At 35.5% G+C, this 15,784-nt stretch overlaps 1 protein-coding gene across 6 annotated transcripts in view; it reads left to right on the forward strand.

The window, feature by feature from the left end:
* The window catches only part of mtd (TLD domain-containing protein mustard), a 164,824-nt gene that overhangs the window by 27,510 nt on the left and 121,530 nt on the right, over window positions 1-15,784 (forward strand). For 3 of the 6 annotated variants that reach the window (XM_017614507.1, XM_017614502.1, XM_017614503.1), the window contains exon 3: window positions 15,635-15,706. The exons of 2 other annotated variants lie outside the window; for them this stretch is intronic. In XM_017614507.1, the coding sequence (XP_017469996.1) occupies window positions 15,635-15,706 (72 nt within the window). Of the gene's footprint in view, window positions 1-4,314; window positions 4,550-15,634; window positions 15,707-15,784 lie in introns of all 6 variants that reach the window. One more of the 6 variants, XM_017614505.1, reaches the window with a different exon arrangement.

The raw sequence follows: 15,784 nt of genomic DNA on the forward strand, positions 1-15,784 counted from the left end.
TTTTATTCTGGATAATTAAGAGTTCGTTCTAATACACACAATATGCAGAACGGAGATATGTGAAGGAACGTTGGTCTCAGGAGGGGCAGCTTGAGATCTTCGTGTGGGACACGATGACAGCAGTCATGGGGATTTTATTGTATGTAGTTCGTCTACTTATTTAAGAATCATCAGGTGGCTTCAAATATGCCTGACAGGTGAATAAGCTTCAATCGAGTGCTGCTACTACCCAAAAGAATATACTTTCTGGGCATGCTATTATGTTCCTTAATGGGAGAAATAAGCATTCTGCTGAGTAAATGTTGATTTGGTGTCTTTAGAAGGCATCCCGTGGCAGTCAAAAGTACGACGACCTGACAGTTCTGAAATTTAGCATACTATAGAATCGCTCAGTCAAGTTCCCCAAGTACTGCCCAGATAATTAATTTGAAAACCTTCTTCCTTATTCATGCTTTGGTGACGATTTTTATATGTAAAAATTTTAATTTTTTACGAATGTTTTTGTTGTATCATAGCTCCGTATGTCTAAATTCAGTTTATTCGCCTTCATCAAAATAGTAAAAAAACGATTTTGTATTGTTAGCTTTTGTGGTACAAAAAAGCTTAGAAAGTCTGAGGAATAATCTGCCTTATCCTGAGTTTCACCCGACAATTTGTCATCCGCCCATAGTAAAACCATGGAAACAAAAAGTGTAAAGTGAACCGGTTAAGGGAAAATGAAACTCATGATAAGGCTGAATTATTCAAATGTAGAAGTAAACACAATAGGACGCTAGCAAGGAAAAGAGGTTTGTAAAGGCGTTTTTAGTAAAATATTAAGATCACATATATTTAAATTGCTTAATATAGCAGAAAACAGTGATCACGGTGGCACGAAAAAGAAACTTAACTTTTCCATGAGATGTGAGAATAACAAGCAAAACAAATTTGACGGGATGATTAAAAAACGAGCTTTAATTGAGAATATATTTATATGTGAACACACTTTGTAAGTGAGTTTTTGTTAAGCTGTCTTAGCTCTCGAATAGTGGTCCTCAGAAATTCGAAACGTTTTCTCCACTGTAAGGGGCTCTCGCACAGGAAATGTCGCGTGGATTGTATGTCTTCCTCATCTCTGAACTGTATCAGAAATCGTTTTGCGGAACTGCGATCCTAGCGGCCATCTGGCCTATAATCCAATGTCCTGTTGGTATTCCTGTGAGAAAAAGAACGTTCGGCGCTTTGAGAGCTATAGCAAACTCCATCTTATTCGTTCGACAAGCAATGGTCAAAGTTAGCGCGAAGCAGCGCCATTTGCTCTAATGCTATCCAAACTCCTTTCTCGTGCACTCGTCCGCTTCCTCATTGCACGCTATACCAATTTGTATCCAGGGACCGCGGAAAGTTTGACTATGTGCTGTCGTAAATTTCTGAACTCAGATATAGTTAAACGTTATCGACCCCAGGCATTTGAAAGCAGCTTTACTGTCCACAATGAAGGCAAGTTTATATGGACCTGGGTCGATCTAACTTACCATCTTTGCCGCCATGCCTATTGCATACTTACATACACATTCATAAGTCTCAGCCCGAAACATCTAACTTTCTTAATCCGTTCGAACATTTGTTTTTTCCATTTCAATAAAAGAAAAATCTGGCTCTTCTTTCGTTATATGAATGTGCGCGTGTCTTTGAAAAAAATTATCTCGAAAAGTCAACTTGCCAACGTCAAGGCTGTAGGTGGCTGATAACCTAGACACAGATACTTGTAGCTGTTATCGCTATGGGAATTTGTCTCAGTTAAATTACCTACATACAAACATACATTAATACATAACTCATCCACACCCTGCAGGAAATTAAATTAGTTTTAAAGTGATTTATATACGACTTTATTTGCAATAATAACTAATTGAAATTCTCACTTTCTCACCTGCAACGAACTTATTTATTTAACATGGCAATGTCCTAGGAAGTAGTCAATTATCCGAATCTGCATTTGATTTCAACTACTTTAAAATGCATTTGGCTCAAAGTACTTCAAAGTCAGTATGTTTCGTTTGAATACGCTTTCGTTCTGCACTTCACAGATGCTTTTTCATACTTCCAAAACACAAATTGTTTCTTTGAGTAAAAATAGAATCAAAATTCGAAACTTCAACACTCACTGCATTTGTTTAAAAGTAATCTTTCAATTAGTTGATTTAAAAAAAATCACTCGCTTCCTTCAGGGTACGTATGTATGTATATAGAATACAGCTTACTCGCAGCGCTTGGCACATGATTTGGAAAGGTAGCGCGTCATAGTAGCTTGGTTCTGTTTAATAAATACTCGTGATGAGCACATATAGCACACTACATATTTATGTACGTAAATATGTATGCAGATTGTGTAGAAATAGTATTAGTAGACCTATGGAAGTCGCAAAGGCAAAAAATAAAAAAAAATTTAAATGCACAACAGTTTTTAATTATGCCGCTGACAAGTTAGTTGATAAATGGCAATCTCTATATGGCGCATATTCTGGCCGATCTTTGCTATACATATTTGTTTCATAATTTTACTGCATTAAATGTCAAACAGGTGATAGATTCGGCATTTTACTGCTCTTTGTTCAACTTTTACATCTTTGTTTATAGCTTTGTCCTTACTTTCTAATCGAAAAACAAAAAGGGTGGAGTGACCGTTGAAGTTCCATGTTTGCACTTAGACGGCATGCGTACATGTGTACCTTTCATGTGTATGATTATAAATGTAGATATGTACTTACGTATATTATTTAGATAGATTACATATGTACATATATATGGCTAAGGGAATACAATTTGACTTTCCAAAATTTATTGTGACGCAACATCTCATAAATCCCAAAGAATCAGTAAGCAATTGTTTAAGTCGTGCGCCAGGTACCATATGATGGATCGATTTGTATAAACAAAGCAATCATTATTGAAATACATACATATGCCCATGGGGATGTGCATGCGTACAATAGACCGTACCAGAAAAAAAGTTCGCCGTACAACTCTGAGTCTAAAGCATTTTTGCAGAGCAATTTGTAATGCACATTTTTGGCCGAACATAAGGGCCTCCTTTTTACATTTTTCGTCATACCTTTCATGCAAGTCGGATCTTAAAGTTTGACATGTCGATGTTCTTGTCTCGAGGACAAAATTTTTCTTTTCGTTCTAAAATTCATTGACCTCAAGTACCCTGTTCTGGTAATTACCCACCAAATCTCAGTTCCTACCACCCTAACGTATCACCATAATGTCAGTATATTAAAGCTCGCCAAATCCTTTTGCAAAACAATTACAGTGAAACCTCGATTTGTCGAAGTTATATATACAGAATATCAAAACATCGATTTTGGTATATGAATTGAGTGTTTCGTTTTACCAAGGTTAGATTTATCGAGGTTTCATTGTATTTCGATTCAATTTTGAATATTTTTTCCCCGAATGTGGATCTTAAAGTATGATAAATCGATGTTCTTATCTCAAGCAGGCAATAATTTGTGTGTCAAAGTTGAATAACACCAAGTACTTACCCTGTTCTATCACTTACCCACCAGATCGCAGTTCATACCAACCTAATGTCATTAAGTAAAAGCTCGTAAAAAATCATTAAACTTTTGCTAAGGAGTGTTCTTGACTATTTTAGTAGAATAATTTAAAAAAATTATTGCCGAATTGGGGTGTCACCGAAAAATTTAAAAAGGCTCGATAAAAAAACTTTTTTTCGAAATTGCCTGCCACAATTTCTTTGGACTCAGGGGTGTATGGTCAAATTTTTTTTTGTTTATTTGTTAAGTGACACGGTCTAATGTACTAATGTACGTACTAGGGTGGTTCTTAAATATTGCCATCTAAATTTTGTATAAGACACCCGTTTATTTTGTTCTACTTACGTGCAGAACCGTGCAAAACAAAGACATCCACGGAAATTTTTTATGAGTCGCTATCGGGGTTTGAAAATAATATTTTCGCTAAAAATCTTGACAAACTTAAGAAAAAATAATTTTTTCAAACTCTAGTAGAGACCCCTAATTTTTAATATGTTTTTTTTATTTTTATGTTTTTATTTCGTACGTCGGTATTTTAAGAACCATCCTAATGTACAGTTACATGATTGAGATTTAAATTGAGATTGTTTTATTTTAAACAGCAATTATTCAGTTTGCGTAAATGTTACATACATATTTTTATAATTCATTCCTTTTTTTACATATATGCTTCGTTGTAAACTTATCAATTGCATTTTTTTTGTTTTGGAATAATCCCCAACTACTTTATTTATAGAAAAATTTATAAAAATAAAAATTTAAATTATAGGTAGTCAAAAAAAGAAAAATAAAAGTGTTGATTGTAATACATACTATATATACCTACATATGTACGTAGAAGCCAATCAATTATGTGGTTGACGAGTGTAAAAATTTAATTTGAGTAATTGAAGTTAGTGGGAGTTTTAAATTGTGTTATTTTTTTTATAAAACAAAACACTAAGCAATTATATGCTGCAACAACTAGCAATGCAACACTTTTTTACGGCAACACATTCCTACTGGTAAGCAAAGTACTCGTAATTACTAAAAATAATAATCTTAAATTTAAGGCATTATACTTACCACTTGCTACTAGCCAATGTTTTTGTGCATGCCATAGCACACTTATCCGAGACAATGCATTATCTTCAGTTTTGCATAAAAAACAAGATTCCATTGCGAAATTTTATTTAAATTAAGACTTAAAATATATCTAAAGAAGTCAAAATATAAACTCGCGCTAATGCACATATTTTGAAAATTAAAAAAAATTGTTAATTTTCAAAAATTACAAAAAAAAATTGCCACAGACATTGTGATTGCTGCAATTATTTTTTTATTTGGTGGCACACTCTTGAAACTTTGCAGATATGCCGCATTTGATGCCAACTTTTATTGCCTGTAATATGAACATTCTATTTGAAGACTTACCAAAGTTATTAAAAAAAAAAAACAATTATAATTTTTTCGGGTGACAGTGAACAATTTTTAATTTCGGTGTTTCGGAAGAGAGTGACACTAAAAAAAACTACTCGTAAGATTTGCTGATATGGCCCTAGGCTCAAGCTGTAAATGCCTTTGGGAACCTTTCGAAGCATCCTCCAAGCGAAAGTCTATGCCATTCGTCTGTGTGCAAATGTATCTGTTCAGTGATAGTCAGGCGGCTCTCTCATTCTTCGAGGCCGAGGACCTGAGTAGGTCCTAACACGACAAAGGAAGAACATAGAAAGAAACTGCTTTAACAAAATACCATGGGTCTTAGCCAAGCTAAGAGCTTACTAAGGCGATACAATCTAAAGAAACACATGCAACTCCTAAACCTCCCCAAGGACAGCCTAGGAATTAATATATGTAAGCTAGGGATCTGGTAAATGAACTATGTCGCTTTCGTGACTCCGCCAATGAGAAATAATTTCACCTATTCCTGGAGTGTGAGGCCGTTTCATGGAGGACGGAGAGGTGGATAGTACATCTATGGCCAAGAGAAGAGCACTTACATATGTATGTACATTCCTTACCACCGAATCCATTCTGAAATTTATAGTCTTTAGTGCTAGATACTGTCTTGTGATGAGCTGATTGCACAATAGACCTACTGGTCGCAGTGCTTCCTCCATTTATATCTCTCATATCCAACTTCTGAAAGATGGCCGATAAACAGATGCTATAATAATTCTATCCCAAAGGTGTAAATAGAAAAATACCTTCGAATGTAAAAAAAAATTGCGCGAATTCTCATCATTTATAGCCTAATTCCACCAAAGGTCTAACTGCAGTTAAGAGCTCAGAGAAGTGCAAAAAATTCCAAGATGGGGTGATCGGCAAGACTTTTTTCTTAAGTTTTGGTTTTTTCCTTTCGTTTGCTTCTACTTAATAAGTGGAATTACCCCCTTCGAGTTGTAATCTCCGTTTTTCAAACGGCATAAACTGCAGTTGAGGCTTGGTGGAAATCAACTATAAATTTTTACACATCACAGCACTAAATTCCAATTTGATATTAACAATGTAATTGCCAAACTTATCAGAGCATAGATCGCTGGTTTATAGACACAAGCAGTTGAAATTGAATTTTTTTTTTCGACCAATCTACGAATTCAAAGTATTAAATTAGCATTATTATTACGCTTTACCTAGGGATAAAACGATACCATGGATGTGTCGAAACCCGTACTTGGAAGTAGCAGTTTTTTGTGAGCCTATCGATTTTTCTGTGCCTCTTTCGGACTTAATAAATTTGCCTTTGATTGAGTATAAACGGGAAGAAATTAAACAAGCACTGTTACCTAGCTTCCTATATCCAAAATGAGATTTCACAAAAAGTGGACTTAGCAACTTTTCACTTAACGCTACCGATATTCTAATAGGTCTTTCTTTGTAGGACTTTCTTTTCGTTGGCAACTAAGCTTCAATAAATGTTTAGATATTCACAATAATAATTAGATTAAAAAATAAAAGTCAAAAAACAAAGTAACAAGTACATTCTTCCGATACCTACACAGTACTCGGTACAAAAGTATCGATACCAAAATTACTTGGTATCGGACGAAAAGTATCGAGTAGGTACTTGAATTTACTAGTATCGTTTTATCCCTAGCTTTACCAAAGGCACGTAAGTTGTTGCAATTATTTATATACTATAAAATTATTTACTAACTAGATACGTCCCACCCTGAGCAAGCAACAACCAGCATTAAGTTCAAAATATATAGTACAACCTGAAAACAATTATTAAAAGAAACACATGGAAAGTTTCGCCAGCCGATCTTCCTTTCCGGGTATATTTTTTACTAAAAATTTGCCACCATTTATCGGCTTGCGTAGGCAAGCGCCAAAAAATTTAGGTACATAATTATTTATTTATGTTTGTAGTACCTGTACATACATAAGTATGTATAATAACTGCTTGCCATAAATCAAAACTAATTCATATGCACTGCATAAGCCTGCATATCAAAGGCCATTTCCATTTAAAGAGTTTCCTTTTGATTTTTTTGTTTTCTGTTTCTTTGGAAAACATAATTAAATTTTTGCGCGCAGTAAGTAGTAAACAAATACACTTGTACATATGCCTTACAAAGCCGACCGGCTAGGCCTAACTTCTTTTGTACGTGAGCACTCACGCACTCCCTTTACAGGCAGGCTCGTAATGGAAAAGTATTTTTGTATTAAGGTCAACTGAGATGCGGTCTGACCGTTTGTGCTGATTCGTGAGTCAGTGCAAAGTATGTAGTTATTGGTACCCTGTAAGGAAACGCACAACTGCCGAACTGGTTCTATACTAGAGAATTTAGTACCAAGACTATGTAGTATGCGTTAATTCCCTTTTGCATGCTAGCAAATGGCGAATTTAACATTGCGATGTTCTAGGAAGTGTCAATTGCCTCCCGCTGCATCGTTTTTCCGATTTTTGTTTTGTATTACAAAACTACGAAAAAGCATCTGCGAAGTGCAGAATGAAAGCGTATTTAAAAGAAAAAGCCCCCAAACACATATCTATGTAAAGTAAACAAACCCCCACTGTATCCCGTGAAATGAAAGAGTTTTTTTTTTTAAAGTACCACATTTTGCTGATTTTAGACTGGTGGTGATCAAGTTACTATCGAACTGGCCCGTTTTTGTCGATAAGGATCTAGAACGGAACTAGAAATTTGATTCACTGATTCGTGGTTTCCCTGCAGGGTAGCTGCAGACCGCGCAGCTGTTGGTTGTTTTATCAGCTACCCTGCAGGGAAACCACGAAACAGTGACAGCTGCGCGGTCTGCAGCTACAGACCAGTGCAGTTGCATACAGCATACTCGCATGTAAATAAAGAACAAATACTTAAAAAAAAGTCATGACATGTTGCACATGTGCACAAAAAGTCACGTAAGCCAGTCTGTGAACGCGGTGGACTCTAAAACCATAGACAGAAAATAACAGAGTGCAACAACATTCTTGGGGGCGGAATGATTCCAAATCTTCTTGCTTTCTCAGGTAATTTTTATTTTTTTTTCATATTAACCCTAGAACTCTACCCATATTTTGTATTGATTTCTCCCATCCAGTGTGCTCAAGCCTCGTGGACCTTCATAGTTCATATTTTCAAGAATTGTTATAAAAAAGCAGTTTTTTGAACATTCGTGAATAAACTTTTATGTATTTAGTTATTAATGCACTTTATTGGGAAAAAAGTAATAAAATATGCTGTAGAGACATTTCGCACAAATTTTAAGCATCAAACTGCCAAAAAATGACACCACTTTAACCCTCTGTGACTGATGTGGTAGTCTGACAGGCACTGAAGGTTCGACATTTTCCCTGAGTTTCAGTAGCATTGATTACTAAAAACGCTAGTTTAGTTTAGACATAGTTTACTTATATGACTACTACATTAATGGGGTTTCTGCCTCCCTTTTCTTTTTCTTAAAAATACGTCTCTCTTTCCTCTCTTTTCCCGGTATCGCTCGAGGCCGGTGCCTGGTCCTATTACCTGCCACTTTCGATAAAATCTCATCGTGGTCGGAAGTGCTATGATCCAGGCTGGGATATCCGTACATAAGTAGAAGCACTCTTTGGTCCCATCGGCCTTCTCCTCGGAGCGCGCGCACAAATGGAGCTGATGTTGTCGATCTTAGATTTGATGCGGATAATTCATTCGCTGATAGGGTGAACCTAGAATGAAGTTGACGAGGCCTCCTCTGCCCACCTACACATACAACACTATCATTGCCCGTTCATAACATTTCCCGTTCCGTGGTGATACTGTCAGGCTGGTATTTTTCTAAGCTATCGATCAGATCGATATAGACATCTTTCCTATTGAGGGTCCGGATATTCAAGTGCATATCAGTAAAGTGTCAACAAAGTTTCGTGAAAGTGAGGGGGGGGAACCCAGGATATTTTGACATTTTCATTGGATCTTGTTTACCTAGCGGTCACAAGCCTAGCGCATGCACATTTATATAAAGAGCCTTAATGGGGCGAAAGGGATGGCTTGAGTATAGTCGTGCAACTGTAATTGCACGCCCAGAATAACGGTTATGCCCTAATGCAAGTTTCTACCAGCTATTTAAGTAATTTTTCATGCACTGCGTAGAGCAAGAACATGGCTGAGAAGCATGATAGGAGAGGAAAGACTTTCTGGTCTAACAAACCCCGCGAGACGATTTACTGGCATAAAATTTATTGAAAGCAAAATGATAAAAAAATAATAATTGGTATATTAACCTTGGCCCCCCTCCACTTACTTTAGATCCTGCCTGAAAAGACTGGGCTGTGTAGCAAGAAAATAAGTGAAACGTTTAAATATTCATATGCCTTTAATTTCTTCCCAAAAATTATTATGAGACTGCAACTGGCAACGCCAGTGAAATCTCGACGCCGACCAGATAAACCTAACCTTACCGTATGGGATTCCCAGCGAAAATAGCGTTGAACTCTGAAATTCGCGCTCTATGTAGTATTTAAATTGTCATTCTTTGTGGTAGCCAGTAATTTTAAGCCACGCGTGTTCAGTGCAAATATTTTATATTAAATATCGATTTGTTTTTTTTTTTGTGCATTTCTTGCTCACTCACTGCGAGTTTATGAATTTCTTCCCGATTCATTGACTGTTTCACCAATTAATTAACTTTGCATAAATTAAGCAGAAACAGACTTAAGAAGTTGACACCATTTACTTAACAATTTGCTAGTAAATATCAATATTCTGCCGGAAAACAAATATTTAAATTTTCCAATACCAAATCGAGTAAGCAAATTTGCTTTCGCCGGATTAATTGTAATGCAAATTGTTCGAAGAGGAGAAGGTGGGCATGTAAAACAAGGAGGCAGTGAACCAATTGAAATTCAATTACAAATAAAGAACGCAAATTCCATCAAGTATGTAGAGAAAAATATGTAGACATAAAAAGTGAGCTCGTGCTGAGATTCTGCGCATTTCTTTTGTTCACCTGAGTTTTTTAAAGCTTTTCTTTCACGTCTTTGCGCATACCTCTTTACTACCGTGCTAATTGATCCGAAAAGCGTGTTAAATTAATTTATACAAAAAAATCCATTAGTACTTATTGTCGAGAAGAAAGCAAGATCATCAGCTTTAATTTAGTATATGAACATACAAATGTGCATACATACTAATCCACTTATGGGTTTATTGTAGTGGGCCCACATAACCGATCATTTATTTTAGTGCTAATTAAATCTAGCAGAAATACTTTTTTCTTAATGTGTCAATTAAGTGCTTACTAGATGAAAACTAACTGTATTAGAAAGTTTATAAAAGGGTTAAAATTGATAAAGTGTCTAAACATAACTATTAATAAATCCATTCCAGAATTATGAGCGATCTTCCTGAAAAATTAAAGTTCTCAGATGATAAAGTATCCCCTATTCCACTAGGAGAAGTTGGAAAGTGAACTTAGTCTTGTAGTTGTACCCCACGATGTATTCTATCATTCTTGCTTGTACCCTAATGCTGCGGCCATTTACATCGATGTGTCCAAATTCAAGCTGAGCACATCCCGGCCATAGATAGAATTTCCATTGTGTTACTACAGTTAGACATCGTTCAATTATCCTCCCTGTTAAATCAGTGCAAGCCATTTACACAGGGGGTGTAAGACCTTTTCCTCCTCTTCGTAATCCTTACAACTTCTGCAACATCTTCGGAAAGGTACGCCGAGCCTTTCTGCATATTTTTCTATTAGACAGTGCCCGGTTAGAGCTCCCACAACGTTTGATATATCCCACCTTCTAAGAGGGTGTACACTTTGTGACCGCTTCCGATCCCATTTAGGCGAAGAATGATAGAATACAAGATTTTTGTGTGACGCCACACTGTTTCAGTTGTGAGAGAGAAATAAAAAACTTGTTCACGTTTTTTATTTCTCTCTCACAACTGAAACAGTGCTAGAAGGAAAAGAAACGTTAACAATCAAGTGTGAGGTTACACAAGCGGAATAGCGGTAGGAGATGGGCGCCCCCTTTATTCTCTACATCGTGCGTTTAGACCTAGTCTACCCGGAAATTCGACAAGACCAAGACATGACCAGGGACGCAAGTGAGGTGAAATCTGCTCTGCTTGGGCATATAGGCATTAATCCAGAAGTCGAGTTTTCATTTTTTGGTTGTCGAATTCAAAGCTGAACTAACAGAAATCAGCAAAGCGACTGATCAATTCTCCTCTTAAATTGCTTCTTGAGAGTGACAAATACACATCTAGAATAGTCATGGAGTGTAGACACATGGAGACATGGAGTGTAGACATATTCTAATATTCTAAATCAGGGGTGCCCAAAAAATTTAACAACACCTTCGTTGTCGGAGTTACAAAAATACTTATTATATAAAACTATTTTAGTACTGAACTAACGACAAGGCAATGATAAGTAATTTTGGGCCCCTTTGCATGCCTGCTGTGATCATTTTGCATATAGTGCTTCCAAACATGCTGTGTTTCTTGTAAGTGAGCCAAGGCGAGCAACACTGATGTTGTTGTTAATCGAAAAGGCGAAAAGCAGCAGGTACGCAGACCACATGTGCAGGATGTCACGCCCAGCGTTGCCAGGTTGACGTTTTTAACGTCATTTGGACGTTTTTTGTATCCTGTTGACGTTTGGACGTTTTTTGTGTAAAAAATTACGTTTTTTAACTTCCCAGTAATTTTTCTTTGTTACTAAATCTTGCAAGAGGAACTGATTTTTAATTATTTTCTTAATAAATCTTTACAATCTTTGTGTTTTGCTGCAGCTGCTTCAAAAGATTTTTTTTTTTATTCTTGGACTAAGGATCCCGTGTTCAAAGGCTGGTTGTGTAAACACTTGAGGCTACGAGGCTTGCTGTAATGTTTGCAATTGCACATTAAAAGCCGAATCAGGAAGAGACGATCTATTGCAACACGCACGCTCGCAAAAGCATCAAAATAGCTGTGCAGCATAAAACGTCAGAAAAAAGTAGGCGACTTTTTTAAGACTACATTGAAAATGTAATGAACGCAAAAAATACTGAAATATTGCTATGCTTCTTCCTAACAGAACGTAATTTAGTATTTTAGACAACCGAAATGTCTACAAGAAACAAATATTAAAAATCAACGCCCCTTTAAACTGGCACATTATTGCCCTGAAATTTAATGGGCTATCAAACTGCATACTCAAAAAAAAAATCTAAAAAATCTGAATAAAAAGTTGAAAATCTAGCTGAAAATTTGCAGATTTTTTATAATTTGTGCACAGTTTTTGTGGATTTATATTTTGTTTGTTAAAGAGCTTGGCTTTTATGGAAAAATAATATATATTAAATAAACGAAAGAGAAACAGCCAAAATCGATCAAAATGTTGATGACTTAATCAGCTGATCACAAATGTATGTATAAAATTATTTTTATATTAACGATCTCAAACCAGTTTACAATGAATGTTAAATGTGCTCTGTCGAATTGACATTTTAATATACCTTACGTACATATACACCTTTGTACACAATAAAAGTTTAATAAGAACAATTGTGGAGTTCCACACCAAAATGCTACATTTCCATCATAAAAATTGTTTCAAATTGGTGCTTTTACGGCAATCGTGTGATCTCAGCTTTACGTTTTGGTGCGATCGAGTGATTTCGATACGACTCAATAAAGGTTTGGTTGCTTTATCTCGGGTTCTCTGTTAAAATATGGACACATACCAGTAAATGCAAGGAATTTGCATTAACATTTCGAGTTTTGGAAATGAAACGTTTTGGTGTGGAGTTCCACAATTTTTTCTATTCATTTGAAAAAGACGTTTTTGGGTAGGAAATGACGTTTTTTCAGACCAAGAGTGACGTTTTCTCATGACGAAGACCTGGCAACACTGGTCTCGACACGTCTTCTCTTGTGCATAGTTGTCACAATGTAGTGGGAGTCGGGTGTGTCGAAAAATATGTTAGCTACTGCTCCGCATTTTCGAGCTTCCACCGACATTCATTCCATCACTACTTTCTTGAATGTCTAGCTGAACTGAGTAAAGCTAGAATCTATAATTTTGTGACTCTGCAAATTGAGCAGAGCAAATTGAGTTAAAAGTTGCACTGTTAAACGTCCCTCTAACATTAGCAAAGGCCTCATTGTGTACTCCTAAGCTTCTAGCACCACTCCGATCTTTATTCCAAGGTCGTGTAGAATTGAATCACGGAACTTTCCACTCTGGTACGCATGTTGGTGAGTTCTAAGGGGGTTGTCCATTACTGATCTAATGAACTTTTTTACCAGCGCTACAGACTATTCAGTATGAAGAATGCCAAAATGACTGGCGCATAATCACAAATCCACGGGTTGGGAATGTATAAGAGCAGATTAAAATTGAATTTCACTCTGACATATGTAAGAGGCACATCCGTCCAAAATGGCACTATGCCACACTTTTTGGTCGAAGTAACTATCCTAAGCCAGTTAGGTAGCATTTCAGTTTTCTGTGCACTGGAAAACTTCCAAATGTTATTACAGCGGCAATCTTTTTTTTTGTTTTCTTCCCCAAATAAGTACTGTGGTTGGACACACGAAAAAATATTCTTTTTTTTAATGGTATTTAAATTAGTATTATATTATATGTACATAGCAAATTTTCACAAGATATTGAAATGACAATGAATTTTGTCATTTGAATAAGTCCATATGGTAACAAATTTAATTACTATTTTTATAAAACTAATGCTGTGATTCCACTGCGCATTAAAGAAAAAAAATTTATGATAAATTTGGGCATAAAAAAGATGTCATTAAGTGAAATAATAAAATTCACTCAGTCAGTTTCCACTGCCATTTGTTTAAAGCATAGTATCCAGCTGCCAGGAAAAACAAAAAATACCTATGTATTTACGTACGTATGTATATACGAAAAAACGCTCAGGGAATGAAAAAGAAAATGTGTTCTAACAAAATTTCTTAAACTGATTTATAGTTCTCAAGAACAATTCTACTTTTTCAAGTGACAGAAAGAACTAAAAATATTTCTTGAGATTTTTTTGTAGACAATTTTTCCTTATGTTTGACGTTTCAATGCCTTGTGGAAATCCGGTATAATTATATGGGTATTTTTTGTACCAAACTTTTCCATAAAAAAGTAGAAATCTAGCTTTATCTATCATGAAATAGGAGCAAAATGAATTTGAATACCCGCCAAGTGGCCCTCTGGGCTAGATACTACCTAAATCAACCCCAGCACGAACTAGCGAGAGATGTACAAAAAAAAAAAATCAATCTGCATCTTGTATTTTTACTTGATTAAAGTATTATATATATTAGCTAATATTAAAATTGGAGAAATAAAATTCTCTTCTCAAATTAAAAAGCTGTTAAAAAATATTACCAGTATTTTGCATTTGTATTTTTATTTAATTCCACATTTAGCTTAAAACAAATATTCGCATTAAACTGTTTAGAAAAATGTATTTGAATTAGAGCTGTGCGATTAATTGATTATTCAAAATTTTAATTAATCATAAAGTAAATAGCTTATTTATTCGATTAATTGAAAATTATGATTACTCAAAAGTTCAGTTACTCGAATAATCAAGATTTTGATTAACCAAAAACAAAACTATTTGAGTAATTTGCTTTATGATTAATCAACATTTTGAGTAGAATGAGTAATCAACATTTCAAAGTACTCTTTACATATAATGCAGTTGAAGTTCCTTGATACTTTGAAAACAACGCTTCTGTTTTCAAAAATTAAGATTAAATATTTTTTTCATATACAGAATGTAAAAAATAAAATAAGCAAACTCCTTTAACGAGCAAAATTAATTTTTTTGAGTAATCATATTTCAAGTAACTCGATCAATCGTCGTTTTGAGTAACCAAAATCTTGATTACTCGAGTACCAGCCCTAATTTTAATGCAACGCAAATTGCCCGCTAATTCTTAGCGCACATAATTTATAATCTCCTGCCACCCCCTTTTAAGCATCGGCAACCTTAGTGACCTACTTCCTGGCTGTATTTTTTATGACCATGAGTTTTACGGTAACTACACTTAAAGAAATTGGCAAAGAAAAGTGCAAACAAAAAGGCAATGCACTGCTCCCACTCCTCCTAATTAACTGCCTTTCGGTTTCTAAAGCCATGTGCGTCACATTTTGCATGGTACTTCCCCATTGCTGCTAAATGCAACAAATGATTACGTGGGAGAACTAAAGCGGTGAGTTGCAGCTCGGCAAATTTCGCGAACAAAAAAAAAAACGGAAAACGATTTAATGGAATGTGACTCCGCTTAGCATCGTTTAGCTTAGAATTTGCAGAGGGACACACACCCAGTTTGCCAATATTCTCTGGCAGGTGGAGGTCTTCTACATAGCCGTTTATTTGAAGGCTATCCTAACGAGCACGGAGTTTAGCAGCAGTTTTAATTCACTGAACTCAGCATTCACTCAGCAAGTTTTCGCCTCTCGCCCCTAATTATATTTTTAAGTTTGTTTATTAACATAGAAGTTATTTTTTTAAGATTTATTTTTTTAAATGTTTCTTTTTTATGTTAAATCTTATTTTCGTTATTTTCTTTAATTTTATTTTATGTTCACTCGATTTGCACGTTGGTTGAAATTCTGCGAAATCCGAAAAATATCGTTGTTCCTCATACACAAACACACACTAGGTCACGTAGGGCTAGTCAAGATGTTTCGCTTATGTCACGCAGTGTTGACAATTTGGCAGTGCCAGTGCGTCGGTAAGTACACAAATTAATACTCTAACAGCATTTAAAAAAATATTAATGTAAATATGTATCTATATGTATAACTATGCA

The sequence above is a fragment of the Rhagoletis zephyria genome, unplaced genomic scaffold (assembly GCF_001687245.7).
Source record: "Rhagoletis zephyria isolate East Lansing unplaced genomic scaffold, Rhagoletis_zephyria_1.1 Rzeph_scaffold_00841, whole genome shotgun sequence".
Lineage (NCBI taxonomy): Eukaryota > Metazoa > Arthropoda > Insecta > Diptera > Tephritidae > Rhagoletis > Rhagoletis zephyria.